This window comes from Sphaerodactylus townsendi, linkage group LG01 (genome assembly GCF_021028975.2).
Source record: "Sphaerodactylus townsendi isolate TG3544 linkage group LG01, MPM_Stown_v2.3, whole genome shotgun sequence".
Lineage (NCBI taxonomy): Eukaryota > Metazoa > Chordata > Lepidosauria > Squamata > Sphaerodactylidae > Sphaerodactylus > Sphaerodactylus townsendi.
In genome coordinates this window covers 191,161,700-191,186,089 of record NC_059425.1, presented here as the reverse complement: position 1 = coordinate 191,186,089, position 24,390 = coordinate 191,161,700, and the positions used below count along the sequence as shown (strand labels likewise).

General features: G+C 72.3%; 1 protein-coding gene across 1 annotated transcript in view; it reads right to left on the bottom strand.

Annotated features, from left to right (window-relative positions):
• The window catches only part of ITSN2 (intersectin 2), a 169,870-nt gene that overhangs the window by 62,504 nt on the left and 82,976 nt on the right, over positions 1-24,390 (bottom strand). The window contains exons 17-25 of the mRNA XM_048506528.1: positions 11,493-11,927; positions 11,161-11,358; positions 10,324-10,881; positions 9,662-9,772; positions 7,097-7,562; positions 6,394-6,515; positions 5,542-5,720; positions 4,988-5,129; positions 3,313-3,518 (exon numbers count right to left, since the gene is read on the bottom strand). Of these exons, the coding sequence (XP_048362485.1) occupies positions 3,313-3,518; positions 4,988-5,129; positions 5,542-5,720; positions 6,394-6,515; positions 7,097-7,562; positions 9,662-9,772; positions 10,324-10,881; positions 11,161-11,358; positions 11,493-11,927 (2,417 nt within the window). The remainder of the gene's footprint in view (positions 1-3,312; positions 3,519-4,987; positions 5,130-5,541; positions 5,721-6,393; positions 6,516-7,096; positions 7,563-9,661; positions 9,773-10,323; positions 10,882-11,160; positions 11,359-11,492; positions 11,928-24,390) is intronic.

Below are 24,390 nucleotides of genomic sequence, written 5' to 3'. Positions count from 1 at the left end.
TAGTACATTTATCAAATACAGACCTAAGTCAAAATTAAATTAAAATTCAAGATATAAATTAGTTAGTTGGCGTCCAGCGTCTCGATCAAATAAAATCCCTCCCTCCCTACGATAAAGGGAGGCATGGTGAGTCACAGTGATGGATTTGCGGCCCGGATGTTAGGGGCCGATATCGGGGGCACTATTGGCGGCTGGATCCTCCGAAGGCCCGGCGGAACAGCTCCGTCTTGCAGGCCCCGCGGAACTCTGCAAGGTCCCGCAGGGCCCGGACAGCTGGAGGAAGAGCGTTCCACCAGGCCGGGGCCAGGGCTGTGAAGGACCTGGCCCGTGTGGAGGCCAGCCGCATTGTCGAGGGGCCAGGGACCACCAGTAAATTGGCCTCCGCCGATCGGAGAGGCCGCCTGGGGACATATGGGGTGACGCGGTCTCGAAGATACGATGGCCCCAGGCCGCGAATGGCCTTAAAGGTCAACACCAACACCTTGAAAATGATCCGGAACTCTACTGGAAGCCAATGCAGCTGCCGCAGCACAGGCTGGATATGTTCCTCGAAAACCACTGCCTGTAAGCAGGCGTGCTGCTGCATGGTGGACCAGTTTTAAACGCCGGATCAGACGCAAGGGAAGGCCCGCGTAGAGCGAGTTACAATAGTCAAGTCTGGAGATGACCGTTGCATGGATCACAGAGGCTAGGTCCGCTCTGGAGAGGAAGGGAGCCAGACGCCGGGCCTGACGAAGGTGGAAAAAAGCAGCCCGGGTTGTATGGGCCACCTGGGTCTCCATTGAGAGAGACAAATCCAGGTGGACCCCCAGGCTGCGAAGCGAGGGGGGCGGTGCCAATGTGGCCCCTCCCACACCGGCGGCTGGAAAATCCCTCCCCTCACGGCCAAGCCAGAGGATCTCCGTCTTCGGCGATTCAGTTTTAACCTGCTCTGTCGCGAACCAACCAGCAACCGCCTCCAAACAGTGCTGTAGAGCTGCAGAGGCGGCGGCTGCTCCCCTCCATCAACAGAATGAGCTGTGTGTCATCAGCGCATTGATGGCAAATCAGCCCAAACTCCGTACCAGCTGAGCAAGGGGTCGCATGTAGATGTTAAATAACAGCGGGGACAATAATGCCCCCTGGGGCACACCGCATTGAAGCGGGCACTTCCGGGAGGCTTGGTCCCCGCACCTCACTTGCTGATTCCGGCCCCGGAGAAACGAGGTTATCCACTGAAGGACAGTGCCCCGCACTCCGGAGGCTGACCAGGCGGGTTGGGCCAAAGATCGTGGTCGACCACCGCCAAACGCTGCGTGTGAGATCTAACAACACCAGCAGCGCCGATCCGCCTTTGGTCGAGCTGAATCACGGAGAGTATCTGTGACGGGCGACGAGTAAACAGTCTCCGTCCCCATGCCCGTAGCACGGAAGCCGGACTGGAAGGGTCCTAAAAGCCGGCGATGTGCGTCATCCAGAAAAACCTTTGCAAGCTGCTCCAACACCACTCTCTCAATTACGCTTCCCCAGGAACCGAAAGATTCGAAACGTATGCGGTAATTGGCCAGATTCTCCTGGATCTAACGATGGTCTTTTTAAGAGTGGGTGGACCACTGCCTCCTTCAACCCATCCGGGAAGGTTCCTGCTCAAGAGAACCATTGATGATACTCAACAGATGGGGTCGCATTGAGCTCCGCCCGGCAGGCTTTTCCTTACAAGCGCCAGGACGGGCACGGATCCAGAAAGGACAGGTAGTAGGTCTAACAGCAGCTAAGGCTCTGTTATCAACAGCTTAACTTCAGAGAGCAGGGAAAAAACTTCGGGTCAAACAAGGACCCGAAGACGCGCAAGGGAGTCTCCAGTTCACTAATTGCTTAGCTAACGTGGATGGAAGGTCATGGCGGAGCAAATGCGTGATCTTATCCGCGAAAAAAGCTCATAAATGCCTCACCAGCTGCCATGTCCAATTGAGGATTTGAAGATCTCTCCGATAAGGAGGTCAGTGACCGAATTATACGAAATAATTGTGCTGGCCTAGAGCTAAGCGGGCGGCCAGAGAGAGAGGAGAAGAAAATCCTTCTTCGCCTCTTCGCTCTTCGTCGCCATCATCTCATAGAGCTTTCATAAAAGCGTCCCTATAGGATGTTCACAAGCAGCTTCGTCACTTGAAGACTTCCTCCACACTCCAAGCTCTAGAACGATCTGCTAAGCCCCGCTTCATAATGGGGCGCAAGAGCTCCTCGGTATACCATATGGAGCGTGCCGCGATGGGGCGCTTAAGAGGACGCCGGGAGCAACAACATCGATGGCATCGGAGAGTCGGGAGTTCCAATCCTCCACCTGCTCATCGAGTGTGCCGGCGGGATCAGGGTCCCGCAGAGCATTCAGGAAACCAAGTGGATCCATGAGTCTCCGTGGGCGGGCGTAAATCAGCCCGTCGCCTAGACGGGGTTGGTGCGGCAAGTCCAGGTCTCTAACCTGGATAGTTTTAAAAGGGGCTTGGACAGATTTATGGAGGAGAAGTCTATCTGTGGCTATCCATTTTGATCCTCCTTGATCTGAGATTGCAAATGCCTTAGCAGACCAGGTGCTTGGGAGCAGCAGCATCAGAAGGCCATTGCTTTCACACCCCAAAAGCATCAGGTGGGCCACTGCAAGTAGCAGAGTGCTGGACTAGATGGACTCTGGTCTGATCCAGCAGGCTCTTTCTTATGTTCCTATGTTTTAATGGGTTGCAGAAAGGGAGGTTACAAATTCTGTAAAATAAAAATAAAACACACATATATGTGCATGCATTGCCTCCTCCCACCCCCGCCCTAACATCCTCTCTCCAGCTCCAGCTGTTGCTTAAACAGCGGGAGTTCAAAATGCAGCTTGTAGATTAAATGAAACGAGGTCAAATGGAAAGACAAAACAGCAACCAGTTGCTGATGGTTTTCTAAGCTGTGTGGTTTTAGCGCCTAACATTTCACCCCTCCCCCACCTATGACTGGCATCTTCAGAGGCCTGTCACTGTGCCACAATGAGCAATGGGCCTTACCAGGACATGTCTCAGAACCAGTCACAGATGCAGGTGGCACGCTGGGAATTAAAAACCCCAGGCCCAGTGACCACTCCTCTTTTAAGCCGTCCTCACCCCTAATCCTCAAAATCAGCATTTCAATCCAGAGGAGTTAGTTTGAGCACAGTACACACCCCACCGGAGCAGAAACTGCTAGGGGAGGACCTTCGCTGCGCACGCGTCCCCCCCTGGGTTCGAGCCTTTCATTCAGTTCACTGGATGCAACTTTTCAAAGCGACTTTGTTTCAAAAGTCCCAGGAACTTCACTTACTCTTCTTTTTGGAATTCATTCCCCGGCAAGATCTTCACATAGGATTTGGGGAACCATCCTCTTCCTCCGCCTACTTCTCCAAACCACCAGTTTTCCTGCTGCTCCAATACAGTGATGATGTCACTTTTTGAGAAATTCAAGTGGTTCTCTTTTTTTGCAGTCCAGGAGCAGAGTGCCTGGGCTTTTAAATTCTCCACAGATTGCCCCTGTGAAAAAGAATGCACCCGTGTCAATAATGGGAACATCTTCTTTAGAAGTACTTCCTGCAGCAGAAACAGTTCCTGTGGTTTGAACACCTGCACTTGATAACTGCATGTCAAGCAGCTCACAGAACAGGAGGAGCATCCCCTGAATGCAGAGTGCTCAGAAGCACAAATGACCTAGAGAGTGGTTAAGAGCAGTGGATTCTGATTGGGTGAACTGGATCAAATTGTTGTGGGTTTTCCGGGCTGTGTGGCCGTGGTCTGGTAGATCTTGTTCCTAACGTTTCACCTGCATCTTATGCCAGCCATAGATGCAGGCGAAACATTAGGAACAAGATCTACCAGACCACAATCACACAGCCTGGAAAACCCACAACAACCAGTTTAGTCCGGCCGTGAAAGCCTTCGACAATACATTGAACTGGATTTGTTTCCCCTCTCCTCCAAATGAAGCCTGCTGGGTGATCTTGGCCCAGTCACAGGTCTCTTTCAGCTCTCTAAGCCCATGCCGGAGAAGGCAATGGCAAACCCATCTCTGAACATCTCTTGCCTTGAAAATAATAAGGAGTTGCTGTAAGTCAGCTGTGGGTTCACGGAATGCACGTGTACAAACCCACCCACCAATGACTTCTATAACACTGTGTACTGAGGTCTATTTACATTCATCACTAAGGGTAACTAAGGCCCCTCCTATGCATGAAGAATAATGCACTTTCAATCCACTTCCACAATTGCTTGCAGATTTTGCTATTTCACACAGTAAAATCCCGTTGCAAAGTGGATTGAAAGTGCATTATTCTGCATGTGTGGAACGGGCCTTGATTTCCCAACTGTTCCTCTTAGATTTTCCCTGAAAAGAGGTGGGATGGTATAGATATCTAAGAAATCTAATAAAATAATAAATAATAATCTGTACCTGTCCAAATAATTAAAGCAAATTTTGCAATCAACCAATAAAATGGAAATTTATACAGATTGTTTATTGATTTTCATTTATAGTCAGTTATAGCTACAGACAGTTGATTCTAGCTGTGAAAGCCCTCAGCCATGCATACAACGAGAGAGGTTGGTTGAGGCCACCCGGCAAATGTCCGTGACACTGCAGCGGATTCCAGCCTGGGTCTCCCAGATCCTAATCTGAGAGCCAGCGTGGAGTAGTGGTTAAGAGCAGGTGAACTCTAATCTGGGGAACTGGGTTTGATTCCCCGCTCTACCACTTGAGCTCTGGAGGCTTATCTGATGAACCAGAGTAGCTTATACACTCCAACACATGCCAGCTGGGTGACTTTGGGCTAGTCACAGTTCTTTGGAGCCCTCTCAGGTGTTTGTTGTGAGGGGGGAAGGGAAAGGAGATTGTAAGTCCCTTTGAGTCTCCTTACAGGAGGGAAAGGGGGGAGATAAATCCAAACTCTTCTAAGTGCTAGACAAAGACAGAGGAACATAAAGCAGCCTCCTTGTTAATAAAAACATACCTGTCCACGGATGGGAGAAATAGACCCCGGGGATACCGTACGAGTAAAGGCAGATTTTTTCTGCCACATGTTAACATTTAGGCTTGAGAAAGACATATTTTGGTAATCTGATTCATCTGCAGGATTACTTGGTGAAAGGGGCCTGCAAATTCAAAATAAGAACATAAAACAAGCATTTTTAAATTATGTCAGCAGCTGGAATTACTTTACCATTATCCACACAGTCCATGAAAAGTACACAAGGTACACCTGTGGCACTCAGAGTTGTGTTCTTCACAATTCAATGAAGAGATGCCCCTGCTGGATCACAGCGGTGGTCCCTCTAGTTTAGCACCTGATATTATGCAGCGGACAACCGGTTGTCATGGAGAGCCGCCAAACAAGGAAACTGGATAAGACCTCCTAGCACTGGTATTCAGAGGCTGATTGCCTCAGATTATGTACGGGAACATGAATAGGTGGTACATACCTAGTTTTAAAATCAACAGCATGGAGATGTCTGTAAAATTCTGCTAGGTTATGCGTTTTATGTGGTGGGGTGCTGTTATACTTACTCCGACGGAACTGAGGCAGCAGGCAGAGATACTGTAGGGGGAAGTAAGGCTTTCTTCGGAGATGGAAGCGGTTTCTCGTTTTCAGGTATTTTTTCTACATAATTACAAGGAAACCACCCAAGATGTCCTTGGAAGCTTCCATATAACCAGCCAGGCTCTCCCTCGGTTTTCTCATCAACCTGAGGAAACATTAGCAACACAGAGACACCAAGAGTCAAGAAAGGTCCTTGGAAATGCCACGGGGGTATTATTACTGCAGGGTTTCTACTGTGGTCCCCAGGGGCGCCAGGGCCCCTGCCAACACATTTCCTGGTGCCCACTAAGTGTTTTGAGAAAGTGGATGGGGCCAGGTGGGACTTTGTTGTGCAGATTTTTTCAAATGTTGCTTTGGCATTTGCTGCCCCCCCAGCAGAACCACCTGCCATGCGTGACTGCGGGTCAGCAGCAGCAGCTGTCTTGTGACTAGCTGGGGCTCCTGCCTGTTTTACGGCTGTGCCCACCACACTGTGCACACCACACTGTCACACACACACACGTGGGGGGGGGGGAAATGGCACCTGGGGCAACACCTGCTCTGGGCGCCCCGCCCCCACACACACCCCTCCTTATCTTAGCCAGCGGGAGCCTGCCACGCGCCATCTCTCGGCCCAGCCAAAGGAGCAGTCTGACGGGGTGGAGCCGAGGGGAGGGGCAAAGTGTAGATGATTGGGAAGGCAATGGCAAACCACCCCCTCAATGTAGTCTGACTAGTAAACATTGTGATGTGACGTCAGTAATGACCCGGCGCGCTTGCACAGGGGATTAGCTTTACCTTTACACTCAAGACAATGGTATTTAAATTGTACTTCTCACCTGAATTATATCTCCAGCACTGAAACTCATCTCATCATGATTTCTAGCTTCAAAGGTGTATAAAGCTCTGTAGGTCACAAAGGCAACTGATTTCCTAGAATCAGAGAGACTCGCAGGACCACCTGAGGAGGAGAAGAAGAAGAATTGGATTTTATACCCCCTTTTTCTGCACTGGAAGGAGTTTCCAAGGGGCTTACAAACCCCTTCTTTTCCTCTCCCCACATCAGACACCTTGTGAGGGAGGTGGGGCTGAGAGAGTTCTCAACAGAACTGTGACCAAGGACATCCAGCAGTCTTTTTGGGGAGGAGTGGGGAAACGAACCTGGTTCACAAGGTTAGAGTCCACCACTCATGTGGAGGAGAGTTTGTTTTCCAAATCTGTTTCTCCAAATTAGAGTTCACCACCCTTAATCGCTGCAAAACACTAGCTCTCAAGTCAAGGGAGAACTCATTAGAGACTTTTCATCCTGTGTATTCTCTCCAAAACACAAAATGCAGCAACTCAGGGTTTGCATGAAGGACACTAGAAGACCTTCCTGATCAAACTATTGTAAAACGGGGGTAACCCAACACCAATAAAAAGCACTGAAGCACAGATTTCAAGCACATGGCATCTACTGATTAACAGGAAGAACCAAAAGTTACTATGTAGGCAGCGACCAAGTTACACAGGAAAATGTCTTTTCAAAAAGCATAAGGATACCTTCATTCTTCAATGTCAACTTCAGGTTTCGACTCTCCGCCTGTTTCAGGAGGCCTGCAAATTTTTCATTTAAGCAGAGCTGAGAAATGGGTTTCTCGGACTCTTGCAGGTTTGCTGTATCTTTCCTCCGCTTCTCTTCATCCGCCTGTTTGCGTCTCTCCTCAGCCTCTTTGGAGATTTGCTCCTGCCTCTTCCTCTCCTCTTCCTGCTGCTTCTGCCTCTGCAGTTGGGCCCCTCTGAGCATCTCCGCTGGCCGGGTCTTCTTTTCCTCCGCTGGTTTTTGCGGCTGGGCTTCCTCCTCTTGGGCAACGGCCTCGCCCGCTTTCTGCTTCTCCTCGTGGATTTTTTCCTGCAACCGTTCTTCCTGCAGTCGCTTTCTTCTCTCTTCTTCCTCCCTCCGAATATTCTCTTGCCACAAGTTTTCCTTTTCTCGTTTTGCTTTTCTTAAAGAAAAGATAGGGGAACATCATAAATGAAACAAACCTTCCTGTGCTTTCACAGAAAAGCAAGCATTTGTACAGATTATTAAACAGATACTCAAGGTAAGTCTTATTCTCTCCCTGTAACTTGGAAAGTCTGAGCTAAGGACTGCATTAATAGCAATGTTGATATGCACATGATTGCCTCCAAAACATGTGCTGATTTTTTCTGTGTGCCCACTGCAGCTTTTGGGATGTCAGTTATCTGCTGAGGGCAGGAGATCTCCTGGTCCCTCGCTCACGTTGCGGGCCACGATTCCAGTGGGTGGTTGGCAGCGGGGAAATGAAGTTTTAAAAACTGCATCTGCGCAAAGATGTTTTGTCACTTCCTGAGAAAACCACTCTAGGAACTGCAGGGAACTCTATGGCTGCCAGCAAATGACTGACAATCCATGTGGCTGGTTGTGAGGACAGAAATGCCGCTGGAGCATAAACAGTCTTGTATAGGATGTGTTCTTTTTGTAAGGCTGAACACACTCAGACAAAGCTAACTTTTTAAAAGGAACTTTATTGATTTACTAGAGGGGCCCGGCCAAGCATTGCTGTGGCTTATTGTGGTGAAATGGGAAAGGAACAGTAGCAGCAAATCAGTTGCAGAGGCCAGCAGTACGTGCTCATGCAAACACACAGCCTGATACTGTGCGATGTCAGTGATGTGTGTGCCCGCATTCCTTGGAAAGGCACACCTCCCACACATCTAGGCTGGCTGGTCATGATCCTTTACCTGGGAGTAAGTTTGGTTGGTGGCAATGGGTGTCGCTTCTGAGGAAACCCTCTGAGGGGCGCGATGCAGCCATTCAAAGTATGTCATGGTTGCTGTACTGAGCTTACTCCTGAGTAATGCGTGCCTGTTTTTCTTAACTGTAACCACAATATTCAGGGAATCTAGGGTGCCTGGCCCCTTCCTCCTGTCCCTTGCATGTTGCCCCTTACTCTCTTCCCTCCCTCACTTCTCTTCCCTTACATGCCACCCCTCCCCCTCCTTCCCTTCCCTTTCCCTCCGCTAGGGTGGGTGGGTCATATCAAGATGCTGGGCCCCCCTCTCCCTTCTCTTGCATGCCACCCCTCACTGTCTCCCCTCTCTCACTTCTCTTCCCTTGCATGCCTCCCCCTCTGTCCCTTTCCTCTCCCTCCCTCTCTTCCCTTGCATGCCACCCCTCCCTCCCTTCCCTCTCCCTCGTGTGCATGTGTGTGTATGTGTTTCACTTCCACTCGAGTTACTGCCTATGTACTGTTTTCACTGCTCATATCTGACCATCTGAGCGAACATTCTAAGCTGCACGAACATTCTAAGGGTGACAGTAACACACAGGCAGTTGCATGTCCTTCACCATGGAGCGCCAGGAAAAAGGCGTTTTACCTGGGCCAGGTGTGAAATTTCAGGTATGTGAACATCTAAAAACATTCTCACCTGGCTGACTATAGTGGCTGGGAATTTTCAGAGGAATTGGCCCAGCAGTTACTGAGGTATACTATCATCAACAAAAACACTGTTAGCTTTTTATATATATAGATGTTACCCTAACTACAGGGTGCTGGGACTGAGGATTCTTGTCCTTAGTTCCAGTATTTAAACTATTTACAAAAACAGACAGCAACCAATCAACTCTTCCCCTCCTCCCATCTCCTGGTCTCCCATTGGCTCTGAAGCTCTGGTGGAATGTAGCTTCTCAGTTTGTTTTCCTGCACTTTTTGGGAAAAGGCGGGAACCAGTGCATGTTGGAAGTTGCAGTCCTGACATCCCGCTCCCTCTAAGGCCCCCCTCCACCTGGCCTGTCCCGATGGGCACGGTGAAACGCCCGGACAAGGCGTGGAGCTGACACATGACGGCTGGCCACCCACTCGTTGAACCCAGAGGAGAGGTCCTTCCACTGGACCAAATACTGCAACCGACCACTGTGCAACAATGCCGCTAATTTCCCGGTGCAATTCACCATTCACCTCATACAGCTCAGCCGGGAGGGGGGGGGGGGGGGGGGAGGTCGGAATGCCAAGGGTCCTGAGGGGCAGCTTTCTTTAACAGGCTAATGTGAAAGACATGGTGAACAAACTTAAAGTTATTTGGAAGGTCAAGTGCTACAGCTACCGGATTGACCACACGGGAGATGCAAAAGGGCCTGATAAACTTGGCACCCAGTTTCCTGGTCCCTGGGAGCCCCCCGTAAGTTTTTGGTGGAAAGATACGCCCGATCGCCCACTGCATAAACAATTGGTCAGCGTTTGTGGTCTGCGAAACGTTTGTAATCCGCCTTGGCTTTAGCCAATGAGTCCTGTACAATCCACCAGGTGGTGCGTAGAGACGCAATCCACTCCTGCAGCACCCTCTAGGGGAAACGGGTTATTGTCCTGGCCATACACCACCCTGAAGGGACTCTGCCTGGCACTATTATGAACAGCATTGTTGTATACGAATTCGGCAAAGGGGAGTAGGTCAGCCCAATTATTGTTGTGCTGGTTAACGTAGCACCGCAGGAACTGTTCCATAATCCCATTCAGGTCAGTGAGGGGAAGGACGACCCTGGCAAAGTCAGGGATGAAGTCCCTGTAGAAGTTCGCAAACCCCCAAAAGGACTGTAGTTGCCTGCGTGTGCGTGGGGCTGGCCAGTCTACAACAGCCTGAACCTTGCTCGGGTCCATCTCAACCCTCCGCCCCGAGACGCAGTAGCCCAAAAAGTCTACCTATTCCTGGTGGAACTCACATTTAGAAAGCTTTGCATAGAGTTCGTGTCATATGAGGCGCCACAGCACCTCCTGAACCAGTTTGATGTGCGCCTGGACGTTCTCAGAATAGATCAACACATCGTCTAAATAAACAACAACTCCCTTAAACAGCAGGTCATGGAGGACCTCGTTGATGATGTTCAGGAACACCCCGGGGGCCCCGCTGAGGCCAAATGGCATAACGAGGTACTCAAACTGGCCTAGAAGGATATTGAAAGCAGTGAGGTGTTCCTGTCCCTCAGCAATGCAGATCTGAAAATACGCCTCCTGCAAATCCAGTTTGGCGAACACCTTGCAGTTGGAGAGGTGTCCCAACAAGTTTTTGATCAAGGGAAGGGGGTATTTATTGTTCAGGGACACAGCATTCAGGCCTATGTAGTCCATACAGAGGCAGAGGGAGCCGTCCTTCTTCTTGTGGAAAAGGAGAGGGGGCCCATTGTGAGACTTGGAAGTTCTAATGAAGCCTCTTGCCAAGTTCTTGTCGACCAATTCCCGCAGCGCTGCCAGCTCGCTTGGGAAGTTGGGCCCCCAGGACCAGTTCGATTGAGCAGTCGGTGTTGTGGTGGGGTGGCAGGCGGTCGCACTCTGCCTCGTCAAAGGCCTTAGCGAGATCATGGTAGGGCCCCAGGAGGGCGGAGGCGCAAGACTGTGGCACCATCAAGGAACCCGCCAAAAGCTGACCACTGTCACTGAAAAGGGCAGGGGGAGGAGCCACGGGCTCTGGCAGGGCCCCACCGGGAGGGGTGGGGAGGCGAATGACATGTTCCGACCACCCAATGTCCAGGTCGTGGTGAGCTAACCAGGGTATGCCTAGTACTAGGGGGTAGCTGCCCAACTTGGCCACTACAAACTGCCATTGCTCACTGTGCCCCGCAAATGGTACGACCACCGGCTCCGACTTGTGGGTGGAAAGGGCCCCCCCAGTACAGTACCGTTCATCTGCTCAAACCAGAGCGGCTGTTTCAGTTTAACAAGTCCAAGTTCTAATACCGCCACCAAATCAGGGTGGATCAGGCACCTCGAGCAACCTGAGTCAATGAGGGCCTCGACACGGGTCTGGGTCTGAGACCCTGGGAGGGAGAGAGTGACCGCTATGACTATGGGATCAGTGGAGAAAGCACTCACCCACTCCTTGGCGCCTGTAGGGATGACCTGTCCACCGGCGCTCTTTAAGCCAGGTGGTCATTGTTTCCCACTGGTGCACTGTAGTCCCGGGCGTCCAACGCCTCAGAGTCACTCCAGTCCCCAGCTCGGGCAGCCAGGTTAAGGGCAGCTCCAGCTGTGGCAGGGTGGGACCGTTGGGAACCTTTCGTGGGGGTTCCCGGGCGCTGTGGACCCTTGGGTCCAGAAGCAGCTGCTGGGGTGTGATGACCAGGGCAAGACGTGATGAGGCGGCCGCCTTCTCCACAGTGCAGGCACAGGCCCAAGCGGCAACAGCGGGTGCGAGTGGATTCGGAGGGCCCCTCTTGTCTCTTCTCATTGTCCATGACCTTCTCTGGTGTCCGGAGCGGCTGGCGTTGGGCGCAGTTCCACCAGTCTTCCGACTGCTCCACTTGCCGGATCTGAGCTGCCCATCTGATCCATTCCATCAACGTCTCAGGGTTGCCGTGGATCAGGGCCCATTGTAGTACCTTGGGGTGAAGAGTATCCTTGAAGAGCTGGACCAGGACCAACTTGGGCCACCCATGCAAGCGGCTGGCTAGCCTGCGGAAGACAGTGGCGAACTTGTTGACCGAGCGGTTCCCTTGCCATAGGCACTGTAGTTCACCCCGAGCCTTCTACTCCGCTAAAGGGTCCTCGAACCTCTGTCATAGGTCCAGCAGGAACTGTTCTAGGTTATAGAGTTCTGGCACATCTTCCTCTACTAGTCCCACAAGCCAATTAGCAGCCTCTCCCCGAAACTGGGTGCCAATCTCAAACACTCTCTCCTGGTCCGAGGAAAAGCTATTATTGCGAAGAAGGGTTCCGGTTCCGGTGATGAGCGTAAGCCCGTATGCTCTTTTACTCTGGGGGGGGGGGGGGTGGGGGGGGGGGGGGGTGGGGGGGGGGGGGGGTGGGGGGGGGGGGGGGTGGGGGGGGGGGGGGGTGGGGGGGGGGGGGGGTGGGGGGGGGGGGGGGTGGGGGGGGGGGGGGGTGGGGGGGGGGGGGGGTGGGGGGGGGGGGGGGTGGGGGGGGGGGGGGGTGGGGGGGGGGGGGGGTGGGGGGGGGGGGGGGTGGGGGGGGGGGGGGGTGGGGGGGGGGGGGGGTGGGGGGGGGGGGGGGTGGGGGGGGGGGGGGGTGGGGGGGGGGGGGGGTGGGGGGGGGGGGGGGTGGGGGGGGGGGGGGGTGGGGGGGGGGGGGGGTGGGGGGGGGGGGGGGTGGGGGGGGGGGGGGGTGGGGGGGGGGGGGGGTGGGGGGGGGGGGGGGTGGGGGGGGGGGGGGGTGGGGGGGGGGGGGGGTGGGGGGGGGGGGGGGTGGGGGGGGGGGGGGGTGGGGGGGGGGGGGGGTGGGGGGGGGGGGGGGTGGGGGGGGGGGGGGGTGGGGGGGGGGGGGGGTGGGGGGGGGGGGGGGTGGGGGGGGGGGGGGGTGGGGGGGGGGGGGGGTGGGGGGGGGGGGGGGTGGGGGGGGGGGGGGGTGGGGGGGGGGGGGGGTGGGGGGGGGGGGGGGTGGGGGGGGGGGGGGGTGGGGGGGGGGGGGGGTGGGGGGGGGGGGGGGTGGGGGGGGGGGGGGGTGGGGGGGGGGGGGGGTGGGGGGGGGGGGGGGTGGGGGGGGGGGGGGGTGGGGGGGGGGGGGGGTGGGGGGGGGGGGGGGTGGGGGGGGGGGGGGGTGGGGGGGGGGGGGGGTGGGGGGGGGGGGGGGTGGGGGGGGGGGGGGGTGGGGGGGGGGGGGGGTGGGGGGGGGGGGGGGTGGGGGGGGGGGGGGGTGGGGGGGGGGGGGGGTGGGGGGGGGGGGGGGTGGGGGGGGGGGGGGGTGGGGGGGGGGGGGGGTGGGGGGGGGGGGGGGTGGGGGGGGGGGGGGGTGGGGGGGGGGGGGGGTGGGGGGGGGGGGGGGTGGGGGGGGGGGGGGGTGGGGGGGGGGGGGGGTGGGGGGGGGGGGGGGTGGGGGGGGGGGGGGGTGGGGGGGGGGGGGGGTGGGGGGGGGGGGGGGTGGGGGGGGGGGGGGGTGGGGGGGGGGGGGGGTGGGGGGGGGGGGGGGTGGGGGGGGGGGGGGGTGGGGGGGGGGGGGGGTGGGGGGGGGGGGGGGTGGGGGGGGGGGGGGGTGGGGGGGGGGGGGGGTGGGGGGGGGGGGGGGTGGGGGGGGGGGGGGGTGGGGGGGGGGGGGGGTGGGGGGGGGGGGGGGTGGGGGGGGGGGGGGGTGGGGGGGGGGGGGGGTGGGGGGGGGGGGGGGTGGGGGGGGGGGGGGGTGGGGGGGGGGGGGGGTGGGGGGGGGGGGGGGTGGGGGGGGGGGGGGGTGGGGGGGGGGGGGGGTGGGGGGGGGGGGGGGTGGGGGGGGGGGGGGGTGGGGGGGGGGGGGGGTGGGGGGGGGGGGGGGTGGGGGGGGGGGGGGGTGGGGGGGGGGGGGGGTGGGGGGGGGGGGGGGTGGGGGGGGGGGGGGGTGGGGGGGGGGGGGGGTGGGGGGGGGGGGGGGTGGGGGGGGGGGGGGGTGGGGGGGGGGGGGGGTGGGGGGGGGGGGGGGTGGGGGGGGGGGGGGGTGGGGGGGGGGGGGGGTGGGGGGGGGGGGGGGTGGGGGGGGGGGGGGGTGGGGGGGGGGGGGGGTGGGGGGGGGGGGGGGTGGGGGGGGGGGGGGGTGGGGGGGGGGGGGGGTGGGGGGGGGGGGGGGTGGGGGGGGGGGGGGGTGGGGGGGGGGGGGGGTGGGGGGGGGGGGGGGTGGGGGGGGGGGGGGGTGGGGGGGGGGGGGGGTGGGGGGGGGGGGGGGTGGGGGGGGGGGGGGGTGGGGGGGGGGGGGGGTGGGGGGGGGGGGGGGTGGGGGGGGGGGGGGGTGGGGGGGGGGGGGGGTGGGGGGGGGGGGGGGTGGGGGGGGGGGGGGGTGGGGGGGGGGGGGGGTGGGGGGGGGGGGGGGTGGGGGGGGGGGGGGGTGGGGGGGGGGGGGGGTGGGGGGGGGGGGGGGTGGGGGGGGGGGGGGGTGGGGGGGGGGGGGGGTGGGGGGGGGGGGGGGTGGGGGGGGGGGGGGGTGGGGGGGGGGGGGGGTGGGGGGGGGGGGGGGTGGGGGGGGGGGGGGGTGGGGGGGGGGGGGGGTGGGGGGGGGGGGGGGTGGGGGGGGGGGGGGGTGGGGGGGGGGGGGGGTGGGGGGGGGGGGGGGTGGGGGGGGGGGGGGGTGGGGGGGGGGGGGGGTGGGGGGGGGGGGGGGTGGGGGGGGGGGGGGGTGGGGGGGGGGGGGGGTGGGGGGGGGGGGGGGTGGGGGGGGGGGGGGGTGGGGGGGGGGGGGGGTGGGGGGGGGGGGGGGTGGGGGGGGGGGGGGGTGGGGGGGGGGGGGGGTGGGGGGGGGGGGGGGTGGGGGGGGGGGGGGGTGGGGGGGGGGGGGGGTGGGGGGGGGGGGGGGTGGGGGGGGGGGGGGGTGGGGGGGGGGGGGGGTGGGGGGGGGGGGGGGTGGGGGGGGGGGGGGGTGGGGGGGGGGGGGGGTGGGGGGGGGGGGGGGTGGGGGGGGGGGGGGGTGGGGGGGGGGGGGGGTGGGGGGGGGGGGGGGTGGGGGGGGGGGGGGGTGGGGGGGGGGGGGGGTGGGGGGGGGGGGGGGTGGGGGGGGGGGGGGGTGGGGGGGGGGGGGGGTGGGGGGGGGGGGGGGTGGGGGGGGGGGGGGGTGGGGGGGGGGGGGGGTGGGGGGGGGGGGGGGTGGGGGGGGGGGGGGGTGGGGGGGGGGGGGGGTGGGGGGGGGGGGGGGTGGGGGGGGGGGGGGGTGGGGGGGGGGGGGGGTGGGGGGGGGGGGGGGTGGGGGGGGGGGGGGGTGGGGGGGGGGGGGGGTGGGGGGGGGGGGGGGTGGGGGGGGGGGGGGGTGGGGGGGGGGGGGGGTGGGGGGGGGGGGGGGTGGGGGGGGGGGGGGGTGGGGGGGGGGGGGGGTGGGGGGGGGGGGGGGTGGGGGGGGGGGGGGGTGGGGGGGGGGGGGGGTGGGGGGGGGGGGGGGTGGGGGGGGGGGGGGGTGGGGGGGGGGGGGGGTGGGGGGGGGGGGGGGTGGGGGGGGGGGGGGGTGGGGGGGGGGGGGGGTGGGGGGGGGGGGGGGTGGGGGGGGGGGGGGGTGGGGGGGGGGGGGGGTGGGGGGGGGGGGGGGTGGGGGGGGGGGGGGGTGGGGGGGGGGGGGGGTGGGGGGGGGGGGGGGTGGGGGGGGGGGGGGGTGGGGGGGGGGGGGGGTGGGGGGGGGGGGGGGTGGGGGGGGGGGGGGGTGGGGGGGGGGGGGGGTGGGGGGGGGGGGGGGTGGGGGGGGGGGGGGGTGGGGGGGGGGGGGGGTGGGGGGGGGGGGGGGTGGGGGGGGGGGGGGGTGGGGGGGGGGGGGGGTGGGGGGGGGGGGGGGTGGGGGGGGGGGGGGGTGGGGGGGGGGGGGGGTGGGGGGGGGGGGGGGTGGGGGGGGGGGGGGGTGGGGGGGGGGGGGGGTGGGGGGGGGGGGGGGTGGGGGGGGGGGGGGGTGGGGGGGGGGGGGGGTGGGGGGGGGGGGGGGTGGGGGGGGGGGGGGGTGGGGGGGGGGGGGGGTGGGGGGGGGGGGGGGTGGGGGGGGGGGGGGGTGGGGGGGGGGGGGGGTGGGGGGGGGGGGGGGTGGGGGGGGGGGGGGGTGGGGGGGGGGGGGGGTGGGGGGGGGGGGGGGTGGGGGGGGGGGGGGGTGGGGGGGGGGGGGGGTGGGGGGGGGGGGGGGTGGGGGGGGGGGGGGGTGGGGGGGGGGGGGGGTGGGGGGGGGGGGGGGTGGGGGGGGGGGGGGGTGGGGGGGGGGGGGGGTGGGGGGGGGGGGGGGTGGGGGGGGGGGGGGGTGGGGGGGGGGGGGGGTGGGGGGGGGGGGGGGTGGGGGGGGGGGGGGGTGGGGGGGGGGGGGGGTGGGGGGGGGGGGGGGTGGGGGGGGGGGGGGGTGGGGGGGGGGGGGGGTGGGGGGGGGGGGGGGTGGGGGGGGGGGGGGGTGGGGGGGGGGGGGGGTGGGGGGGGGGGGGGGTGGGGGGGGGGGGGGGTGGGGGGGGGGGGGGGTGGGGGGGGGGGGGGGTGGGGGGGGGGGGGGGTGGGGGGGGGGGGGGGTGGGGGGGGGGGGGGGTGGGGGGGGGGGGGGGTGGGGGGGGGGGGGGGTGGGGGGGGGGGGGGGTGGGGGGGGGGGGGGGTGGGGGGGGGGGGGGGTGGGGGGGGGGGGGGGTGGGGGGGGGGGGGGGTGGGGGGGGGGGGGGGTGGGGGGGGGGGGGGGTGGGGGGGGGGGGGGGTGGGGGGGGGGGGGGGTGGGGGGGGGGGGGGGTGGGGGGGGGGGGGGGTGGGGGGGGGGGGGGGTGGGGGGGGGGGGGGGTGGGGGGGGGGGGGGGTGGGGGGGGGGGGGGGTGGGGGGGGGGGGGGGTGGGGGGGGGGGGGGGTGGGGGGGGGGGGGGGTGGGGGGGGGGGGGGGTGGGGGGGGGGGGGGGTGGGGGGGGGGGGGGGTGGGGGGGGGGGGGGGTGGGGGGGGGGGGGGGTGGGGGGGGGGGGGGGTGGGGGGGGGGGGGGGTGGGGGGGGGGGGGGGTGGGGGGGGGGGGGGGTGGGGGGGGGGGGGGGTGGGGGGGGGGGGGGGTGGGGGGGGGGGGGGGTGGGGGGGGGGGGGGGTGGGGGGGGGGGGGGGTGGGGGGGGGGGGGGGTGGGGGGGGGGGGGGGTGGGGGGGGGGGGGGGTGGGGGGGGGGGGGGGTGGGGGGGGGGGGGGGTGGGGGGGGGGGGGGGTGGGGGGGGGGGGGGGTGGGGGGGGGGGGGGGTGGGGGGGGGGGGGGGTGGGGGGGGGGGGGGGTGGGGGGGGGGGGGGGTGGGGGGGGGGGGGGGTGGGGGGGGGGGGGGGTGGGGGGGGGGGGGGGTGGGGGGGGGGGGGGGTGGGGGGGGGGGGGGGTGGGGGGGGGGGGGGGTGGGGGGGGGGGGGGGTGGGGGGGGGGGGGGGTGGGGGGGGGGGGGGGTGGGGGGGGGGGGGGGTGGGGGGGGGGGGGGGTGGGGGGGGGGGGGGGTGGGGGGGGGGGGGGGTGGGGGGGGGGGGGGGTGGGGGGGGGGGGGGGTGGGGGGGGGGGGGGGTGGGGGGGGGGGGGGGTGGGGGGGGGGGGGGGTGGGGGGGGGGGGGGGTGGGGGGGGGGGGGGGTGGGGGGGGGGGGGGGTGGGGGGGGGGGGGGGTGGGGGGGGGGGGGGGTGGGGGGGGGGGGGGGTGGGGGGGGGGGGGGGTGGGGGGGGGGGGGGGTGGGGGGGGGGGGGGGTGGGGGGGGGGGGGGGTGGGGGGGGGGGGGGGTGGGGGGGGGGGGGGGTGGGGGGGGGGGGGGGTGGGGGGGGGGGGGGGTGGGGGGGGGGGGGGGTGGGGGGGGGGGGGGGTGGGGGGGGGGGGGGGTGGGGGGGGGGGGGGGTGGGGGGGGGGGGGGGTGGGGGGGGGGGGGGGTGGGGGGGGGGGGGGGTGGGGGGGGGGGGGGGTGGGGGGGGGGGGGGGTGGGGGGGGGGGGGGGTGGGGGGGGGGGGGGGTGGGGGGGGGGGGGGGTGGGGGGGGGGGGGGGTGGGGGGGGGGGGGGGTGGGGGGGGGGGGGGGTGGGGGGGGGGGGGGGTGGGGGGGGGGGGGGGTGGGGGGGGGGGGGGGTGGGGGGGGGGGGGGGTGGGGGGGGGGGGGGGTGGGGGGGGGGGGGGGTGGGGGGGGGGGGGGGTGGGGGGGGGGGGGGGTGGGGGGGGGGGGGGGTGGGGGGGGGGGGGGGTGGGGGGGGGGGGGGGTGGGGGGGGGGGGGGGTGGGGGGGGGGGGGGGTGGGGGGGGGGGGGGGTGGGGGGGGGGGGGGGTGGGGGGGGGGGGGGGTGGGGGGGGGGGGGGGTGGGGGGGGGGGGGGGTGGGGGGGGGGGGGGGTGGGGGGGGGGGGGGGTGGGGGGGGGGGGGGGTGGGGGGGGGGGGGGGTGGGGGGGGGGGGGGGTGGGGGGGGGGGGGGGTGGGGGGGGGGGGGGGTGGGGGGGGGGGGGGGTGGGGGGGGGGGGGGGTGGGGGGGGGGGGGGGTGGGGGGGGGGGGGGGTGGGGGGGGGGGGGGGTGGGGGGGGGGGGGGGTGGGGGGGGGGGGGGGTGGGGGGGGGGGGGGGTGGGGGGGGGGGGGGGTGGGGGGGGGGGGGGGTGGGGGGGGGGGGGGGTGGGGGGGGGGGGGGGTGGGGGGGGGGGGGGGTGGGGGGGGGGGGGGGTGGGGGGGGGGGGGGGTGGGGGGGGGGGGGGGTGGGGGGGGGGGGGGGTGGGGGGGGGGGGGGGTGGGGGGGGGGGGGGGTGGGGGGGGGGGGGGGTGGGGGGGGGGGGGGGTGGGGGGGGGGGGGGGTGGGGGGGGGGGGGGGTGGGGGGGGGGGGGGGTGGGGGGGGGGGGGGGTGGGGGGGGGGGGGGGTGGGGGGGGGGGGGGGTGGGGGGGGGGGGGGGTGGGGGGGGGGGGGGGTGGGGGGGGGGGGGGGTGGGGGGGGGGGGGGGTGGGGGGGGGGGGGGGTGGGGGGGGGGGGGGGTGGGGGGGGGGGGGGGTGGGGGGGGGGGGGGGTGGGGGGGGGGGGGGGTGGGGGGGGGGGGGGGTGGGGGGGGGGGGGGGTGGGGGGGGGGGGGGGTGGGGGGGGGGGGGGGTGGGGGGGGGGGGGGGTGGGGGGGGGGGGGGGTGGGGGGGGGGGGGGGTGGGGGGGGGGGGGGGTGGGGGGGGGGGGGGGTGGGGGGGGGGGGGGGTGGGGGGGGGGGGGGGTGGGGGGGGGGGGGGGTGGGGGGGGGGGGGGGTGGGGGGGGGGGGGGGTGGGGGGGGGGGGGGGTGGGGGGGGGGGGGGGTGGGGGGGGGGGGGGGTGGGGGGGGGGGGGGGTGGGGGGGGGGGGGGGTGGGGGGGGGGGGGGGTGGGGGGGGGGGGGGGTGGGGGGGGGGGGGGGTGGGGGGGGGGGGGGGTGGGGGGGGGGGGGGGTGGGGGGGGGGGGGGGTGGGGGGGGGGGGGGGTGGGGGGGGGGGGGGGTGGGGGGGGGGGGGGGTGGGGGGGGGGGGGGGTGGGGGGGGGGGGGGGTGGGGGGGGGGGGGGGTGGGGGGGGGGGGGGGTGGGGGGGGGGGGGGGTGGGGGGGGGGGGGGGTGGGGGGGGGGGGGGGTGGGGGGGGGGGGGGGTGGGGGGGGGGGGGGGTGGGGGGGGGGGGGGGTGGGGGGGGGGGGGGGTGGGGGGGGGGGGGGGTGGGGGGGGGGGGGGGTGGGGGGGGGGGGGGGTGGGGGGGGGGGGGGGTGGGGGGGGGGGGGGGTGGGGGGGGGGGGGGGTGGGGGGGGGGGGGGGTGGGGGGGGGGGGGGGTGGGGGGGGGGGGGGGTGGGGGGGGGGGGGGGTGGGGGGGGGGGGGGGTGGGGGGGGGGGGGGGTGGGGGGGGGGGGGGGTGGGGGGGGGGGGGGGTGGGGGGGGGGGGGGGTGGGGGGGGGGGGGGGTGGGGGGGGGGGGGGGTGGGGGGGGGGGGGGGTGGGGGGGGGGGGGGGTGGGGGGGGGGGGGGGTGGGGGGGGGGGGGGGTGGGGGGGGGGGGGGGTGGGGGGGGGGGGGGGTGGGGGGGGGGGGGGGTGGGGGGGGGGGGGGGTGGGGGGGGGGGGGGGTGGGGGGGGGGGGGGGTGGGGGGGGGGGGGGGTGGGGGGGGGGGGGGGTGGGGGGGGGGGGGGGTGGGGGGGGGGGGGGGTGGGGGGGGGGGGGGGTGGGGGGGGGGGGGGGTGGGGGGGGGGGGGGGTGGGGGGGGGGGGGGGTGGGGGGGGGGGGGGGTGGGGGGGGGGGGGGGTGGGGGGGGGGGGGGGTGGGGGGGGGGGGGGGTGGGGGGGGGGGGGGGTGGGGGGGGGGGGGGGTGGGGGGGGGGGGGGGTGGGGGGGGGGGGGGGTGGGGGGGGGGGGGGGTGGGGGGGGGGGGGGGTGGGGGGGGGGGGGGGTGGGGGGGGGGGGGGGTGGGGGGGGGGGGGGGTGGGGGGGGGGGGGGGTGGGGGGGGGGGGGGGTGGGGGGGGGGGGGGGTGGGGGGGGGGGGGGGTGGGGGGGGGGGGGGGTGGGGGGGGGGGGGGGTGGGGGGGGGGGGGGGTGGGGGGGGGGGGGGGTGGGGGGGGGGGGGGGTGGGGGGGGGGGGGGGTGGGGGGGGGGGGGGGTGGGGGGGGGGGGGGGTGGGGGGGGGGGGGGGTGGGGGGGGGGGGGGGTGGGGGGGGGGGGGGGTGGGGGGGGGGGGGGGTGGGGGGGGGGGGGGGTGGGGGGGGGGGGGGGTGGGGGGGGGGGGGGGTGGGGGGGGGGGGGGGTGGGGGGGGGGGGGGGTGGGGGGGGGGGGGGGTGGGGGGGGGGGGGGGTGGGGGGGGGGGGGGGTGGGGGGGGGGGGGGGTGGGGGGGGGGGGGGGTGGGGGGGGGGGGGGGTGGGGGGGGGGGGGGGTGGGGGGGGGGGGGGGTGGGGGGGGGGGGGGGTGGGGGGGGGGGGGGGTGGGGGGGGGGGGGGGTGGGGGGGGGGGGGGGTGGGGGGGGGGGGGGGTGGGGGGGGGGGGGGGTGGGGGGGGGGGGGGGTGGGGGGGGGGGGGGGTGGGGGGGGGGGGGGGTGGGGGGGGGGGGGGGTGGGGGGGGGGGGGGGTGGGGGGGGGGGGGGGTGGGGGGGGGGGGGGGTGGGGGGGGGGGGGGGTGGGGGGGGGGGGGGGTGGGGGGGGGGGGGGGTGGGGGGGGGGGGGGGTGGGGGGGGGGGGGGGTGGGGGGGGGGGGGGGTGGGGGGGGGGGGGGGTGGGGGGGGGGGGGGGTGGGGGGGGGGGGGGGTGGGGGGGGGGGGGGGTGGGGGGGGGGGGGGGTGGGGGGGGGGGGGGGTGGGGGGGGGGGGGGGTGGGGGGGGGGGGGGGTGGGGGGGGGGGGGGGTGGGGGGGGGGGGGGGTGGGGGGGGGGGGGGGTGGGGGGGGGGGGGGGTGGGGGGGGGGGGGGGTGGGGGGGGGGGGGGGTGGGGGGGGGGGGGGGTGGGGGGGGGGGGGGGTGGGGGGGGGGGGGGGTGGGGGGGGGGGGGGGTGGGGGGGGGGGGGGGTGGGGGGGGGGGGGGGTGGGGGGGGGGGGGGGTGGGGGGGGGGGGGGGTGGGGGGGGGGGGGGGTGGGGGGGGGGGGGGGTGGGGGGGGGGGGGGGTGGGGGGGGGGGGGGGTGGGGGGGGGGGGGGGTGGGGGGGGGGGGGGGTGGGGGGGGGGGGGGGTGGGGGGGGGGGGGGGTGGGGGGGGGGGGGGGTGGGGGGGGGGGGGGGTGGGGGGGGGGGGGGGTGGGGGGGGGGGGGGGTGGGGGGGGGGGGGGGTGGGGGGGGGGGGGGGTGGGGGGGGGGGGGGGTGGGGGGGGGGGGGGGTGGGGGGGGGGGGGGGTGGGGGGGGGGGGGGGTGGGGGGGGGGGGGGGTGGGGGGGGGGGGGGGTGGGGGGGGGGGGGGGTGGGGGGGGGGGGGGGTGGGGGGGGGGGGGGGTGGGGGGGGGGGGGGGTGGGGGGGGGGGGGGGTGGGGGGGGGGGGGGGTGGGGGGGGGGGGGGGTGGGGGGGGGGGGGGGTGGGGGGGGGGGGGGGTGGGGGGGGGGGGGGGTGGGGGGGGGGGGGGGTGGGGGGGGGGGGGGGTGGGGGGGGGGGGGGGTGGGGGGGGGGGGGGGTGGGGGGGGGGGGGGGTGGGGGGGGGGGGGGGTGGGGGGGGGGGGGGGTGGGGGGGGGGGGGGGTGGGGGGGGGGGGGGGTGGGGGGGGGGGGGGGTGGGGGGGGGGGGGGGTGGGGGGGGGGGGGGGTGGGGGGGGGGGGGGGTGGGGGGGGGGGGGGGTGGGGGGGGGGGGGGGTGGGGGGGGGGGGGGGTGGGGGGGGGGGGGGGTGGGGGGGGGGGGGGGTGGGGGGGGGGGGGGGTGGGGGGGGGGGGGGGTGGGGGGGGGGGGGGGTGGGGGGGGGGGGGGGTGGGGGGGGGGGGGGGTGGGGGGGGGGGGGGGTGGGGGGGGGGGGGGGTGGGGGGGGGGGGGGGTGGGGGGGGGGGGGGGTGGGGGGGGGGGGGGGTGGGGGGGGGGGGGGGTGGGGGGGGGGGGGGGTGGGGGGGGGGGGGGGTGGGGGGGGGGGGGGGTGGGGGGGGGGGGGGGTGGGGGGGGGGGGGGGTGGGGGGGGGGGGGGGTGGGGGGGGGGGGGGGTGGGGGGGGGGGGGGGTGGGGGGGGGGGGGGGTGGGGGGGGGGGGGGGTGGGGGGGGGGGGGGGTGGGGGGGGGGGGGGGTGGGGGGGGGGGGGGGTGGGGGGGGGGGGGGGTGGGGGGGGGGGGGGGTGGGGGGGGGGGGGGGTGGGGGGGGGGGGGGGTGGGGGGGGGGGGGGGTGGGGGGGGGGGGGGGTGGGGGGGGGGGGGGGTGGGGGGGGGGGGGGGTGGGGGGGGGGGGGGGTGGGGGGGGGGGGGGGTGGGGGGGGGGGGGGGTGGGGGGGGGGGGGGGTGGGGGGGGGGGGGGGTGGGGGGGGGGGGGGGTGGGGGGGGGGGGGGGTGGGGGGGGGGGGGGGTGGGGGGGGGGGGGGGTGGGGGGGGGGGGGGGTGGGGGGGGGGGGGGGTGGGGGGGGGGGGGGGTGGGGGGGGGGGGGGGTGGGGGGGGGGGGGGGTGGGGGGGGGGGGGGGTGGGGGGGGGGGGGGGTGGGGGGGGGGGGGGGTGGGGGGGGGGGGGGGTGGGGGGGGGGGGGGGTGGGGGGGGGGGGGGGTGGGGGGGGGGGGGGGTGGGGGGGGGGGGGGGTGGGGGGGGGGGGGGGTGGGGGGGGGGGGGGGTGGGGGGGGGGGGGGGTGGGGGGGGGGGGGGGTGGGGGGGGGGGGGGGTGGGGGGGGGGGGGGGTGGGGGGGGGGGGGGGTGGGGGGGGGGGGGGGTGGGGGGGGGGGGGGGTGGGGGGGGGGGGGGGTGGGGGGGGGGGGGGGTGGGGGGGGGGGGGGGTGGGGGGGGGGGGGGGTGGGGGGGGGGGGGGGTGGGGGGGGGGGGGGGTGGGGGGGGGGGGGGGTGGGGGGGGGGGGGGGTGGGGGGGGGGGGGGGTGGGGGGGGGGGGGGGTGGGGGGGGGGGGGGGTGGGGGGGGGGGGGGGTGGGGGGGGGGGGGGGTGGGGGGGGGGGGGGGTGGGGGGGGGGGGGGGTGGGGGGGGGGGGGGGTGGGGGGGGGGGGGGGTGGGGGGGGGGGGGGGTGGGGGGGGGGGGGGGTGGGGGGGGGGGGGGGTGGGGGGGGGGGGGGGTGGGGGGGGGGGGGGGTGGGGGGGGGGGGGGGTGGGGGGGGGGGGGGGTGGGGGGGGGGGGGGGTGGGGGGGGGGGGGGGTGGGGGGGGGGGGGGGTGGGGGGGGGGGGGGGTGGGGGGGGGGGGGGGTGGGGGGGGGGGGGGGTGGGGGGGGGGGGGGGTGGGGGGGGGGGGGGGTGGGGGGGGGGGGGGGTGGGGGGGGGGGGGGGTGGGGGGGGGGGGGGGTGGGGGGGGGGGGGGGTGGGGGGGGGGGGGGGTGGGGGGGGGGGGGGGTGGGGGGGGGGGGGGGTGGGGGGGGGGGGGGGTGGGGGGGGGGGGGGGTGGGGGGGGGGGGGGGTGGGGGGGGGGGGGGGTGGGGGGGGGGGGGGGTGGGGGGGGGGGGGGGTGGGGGGGGGGGGGGGTGGGGGGGGGGGGGGGTGGGGGGGGGGGGGGGTGGGGGGGGGGGGGGGTGGGGGGGGGGGGGGGTGGGGGGGGGGGGGGGTGGGGGGGGGGGGGGGTGGGGGGGGGGGGGGGTGGGGGGGGGGGGGGGTGGGGGGGGGGGGGGGTGGGGGGGGGGGGGGGTGGGGGGGGGGGGGGGTGGGGGGGGGGGGGGGTGGGGGGGGGGGGGGGTGGGGGGGGGGGGGGGTGGGGGGGGGGGGGGGTGGGGGGGGGGGGGGGTGGGGGGGGGGGGGGGTGGGGGGGGGGGGGGGTGGGGGGGGGGGGGGGTGGGGGGGGGGGGGGGTGGGGGGGGGGGGGGGTGGGGGGGGGGGGGGGTGGGGGGGGGGGGGGGTGGGGGGGGGGGGGGGTGGGGGGGGGGGGGGGTGGGGGGGGGGGGGGGTGGGGGGG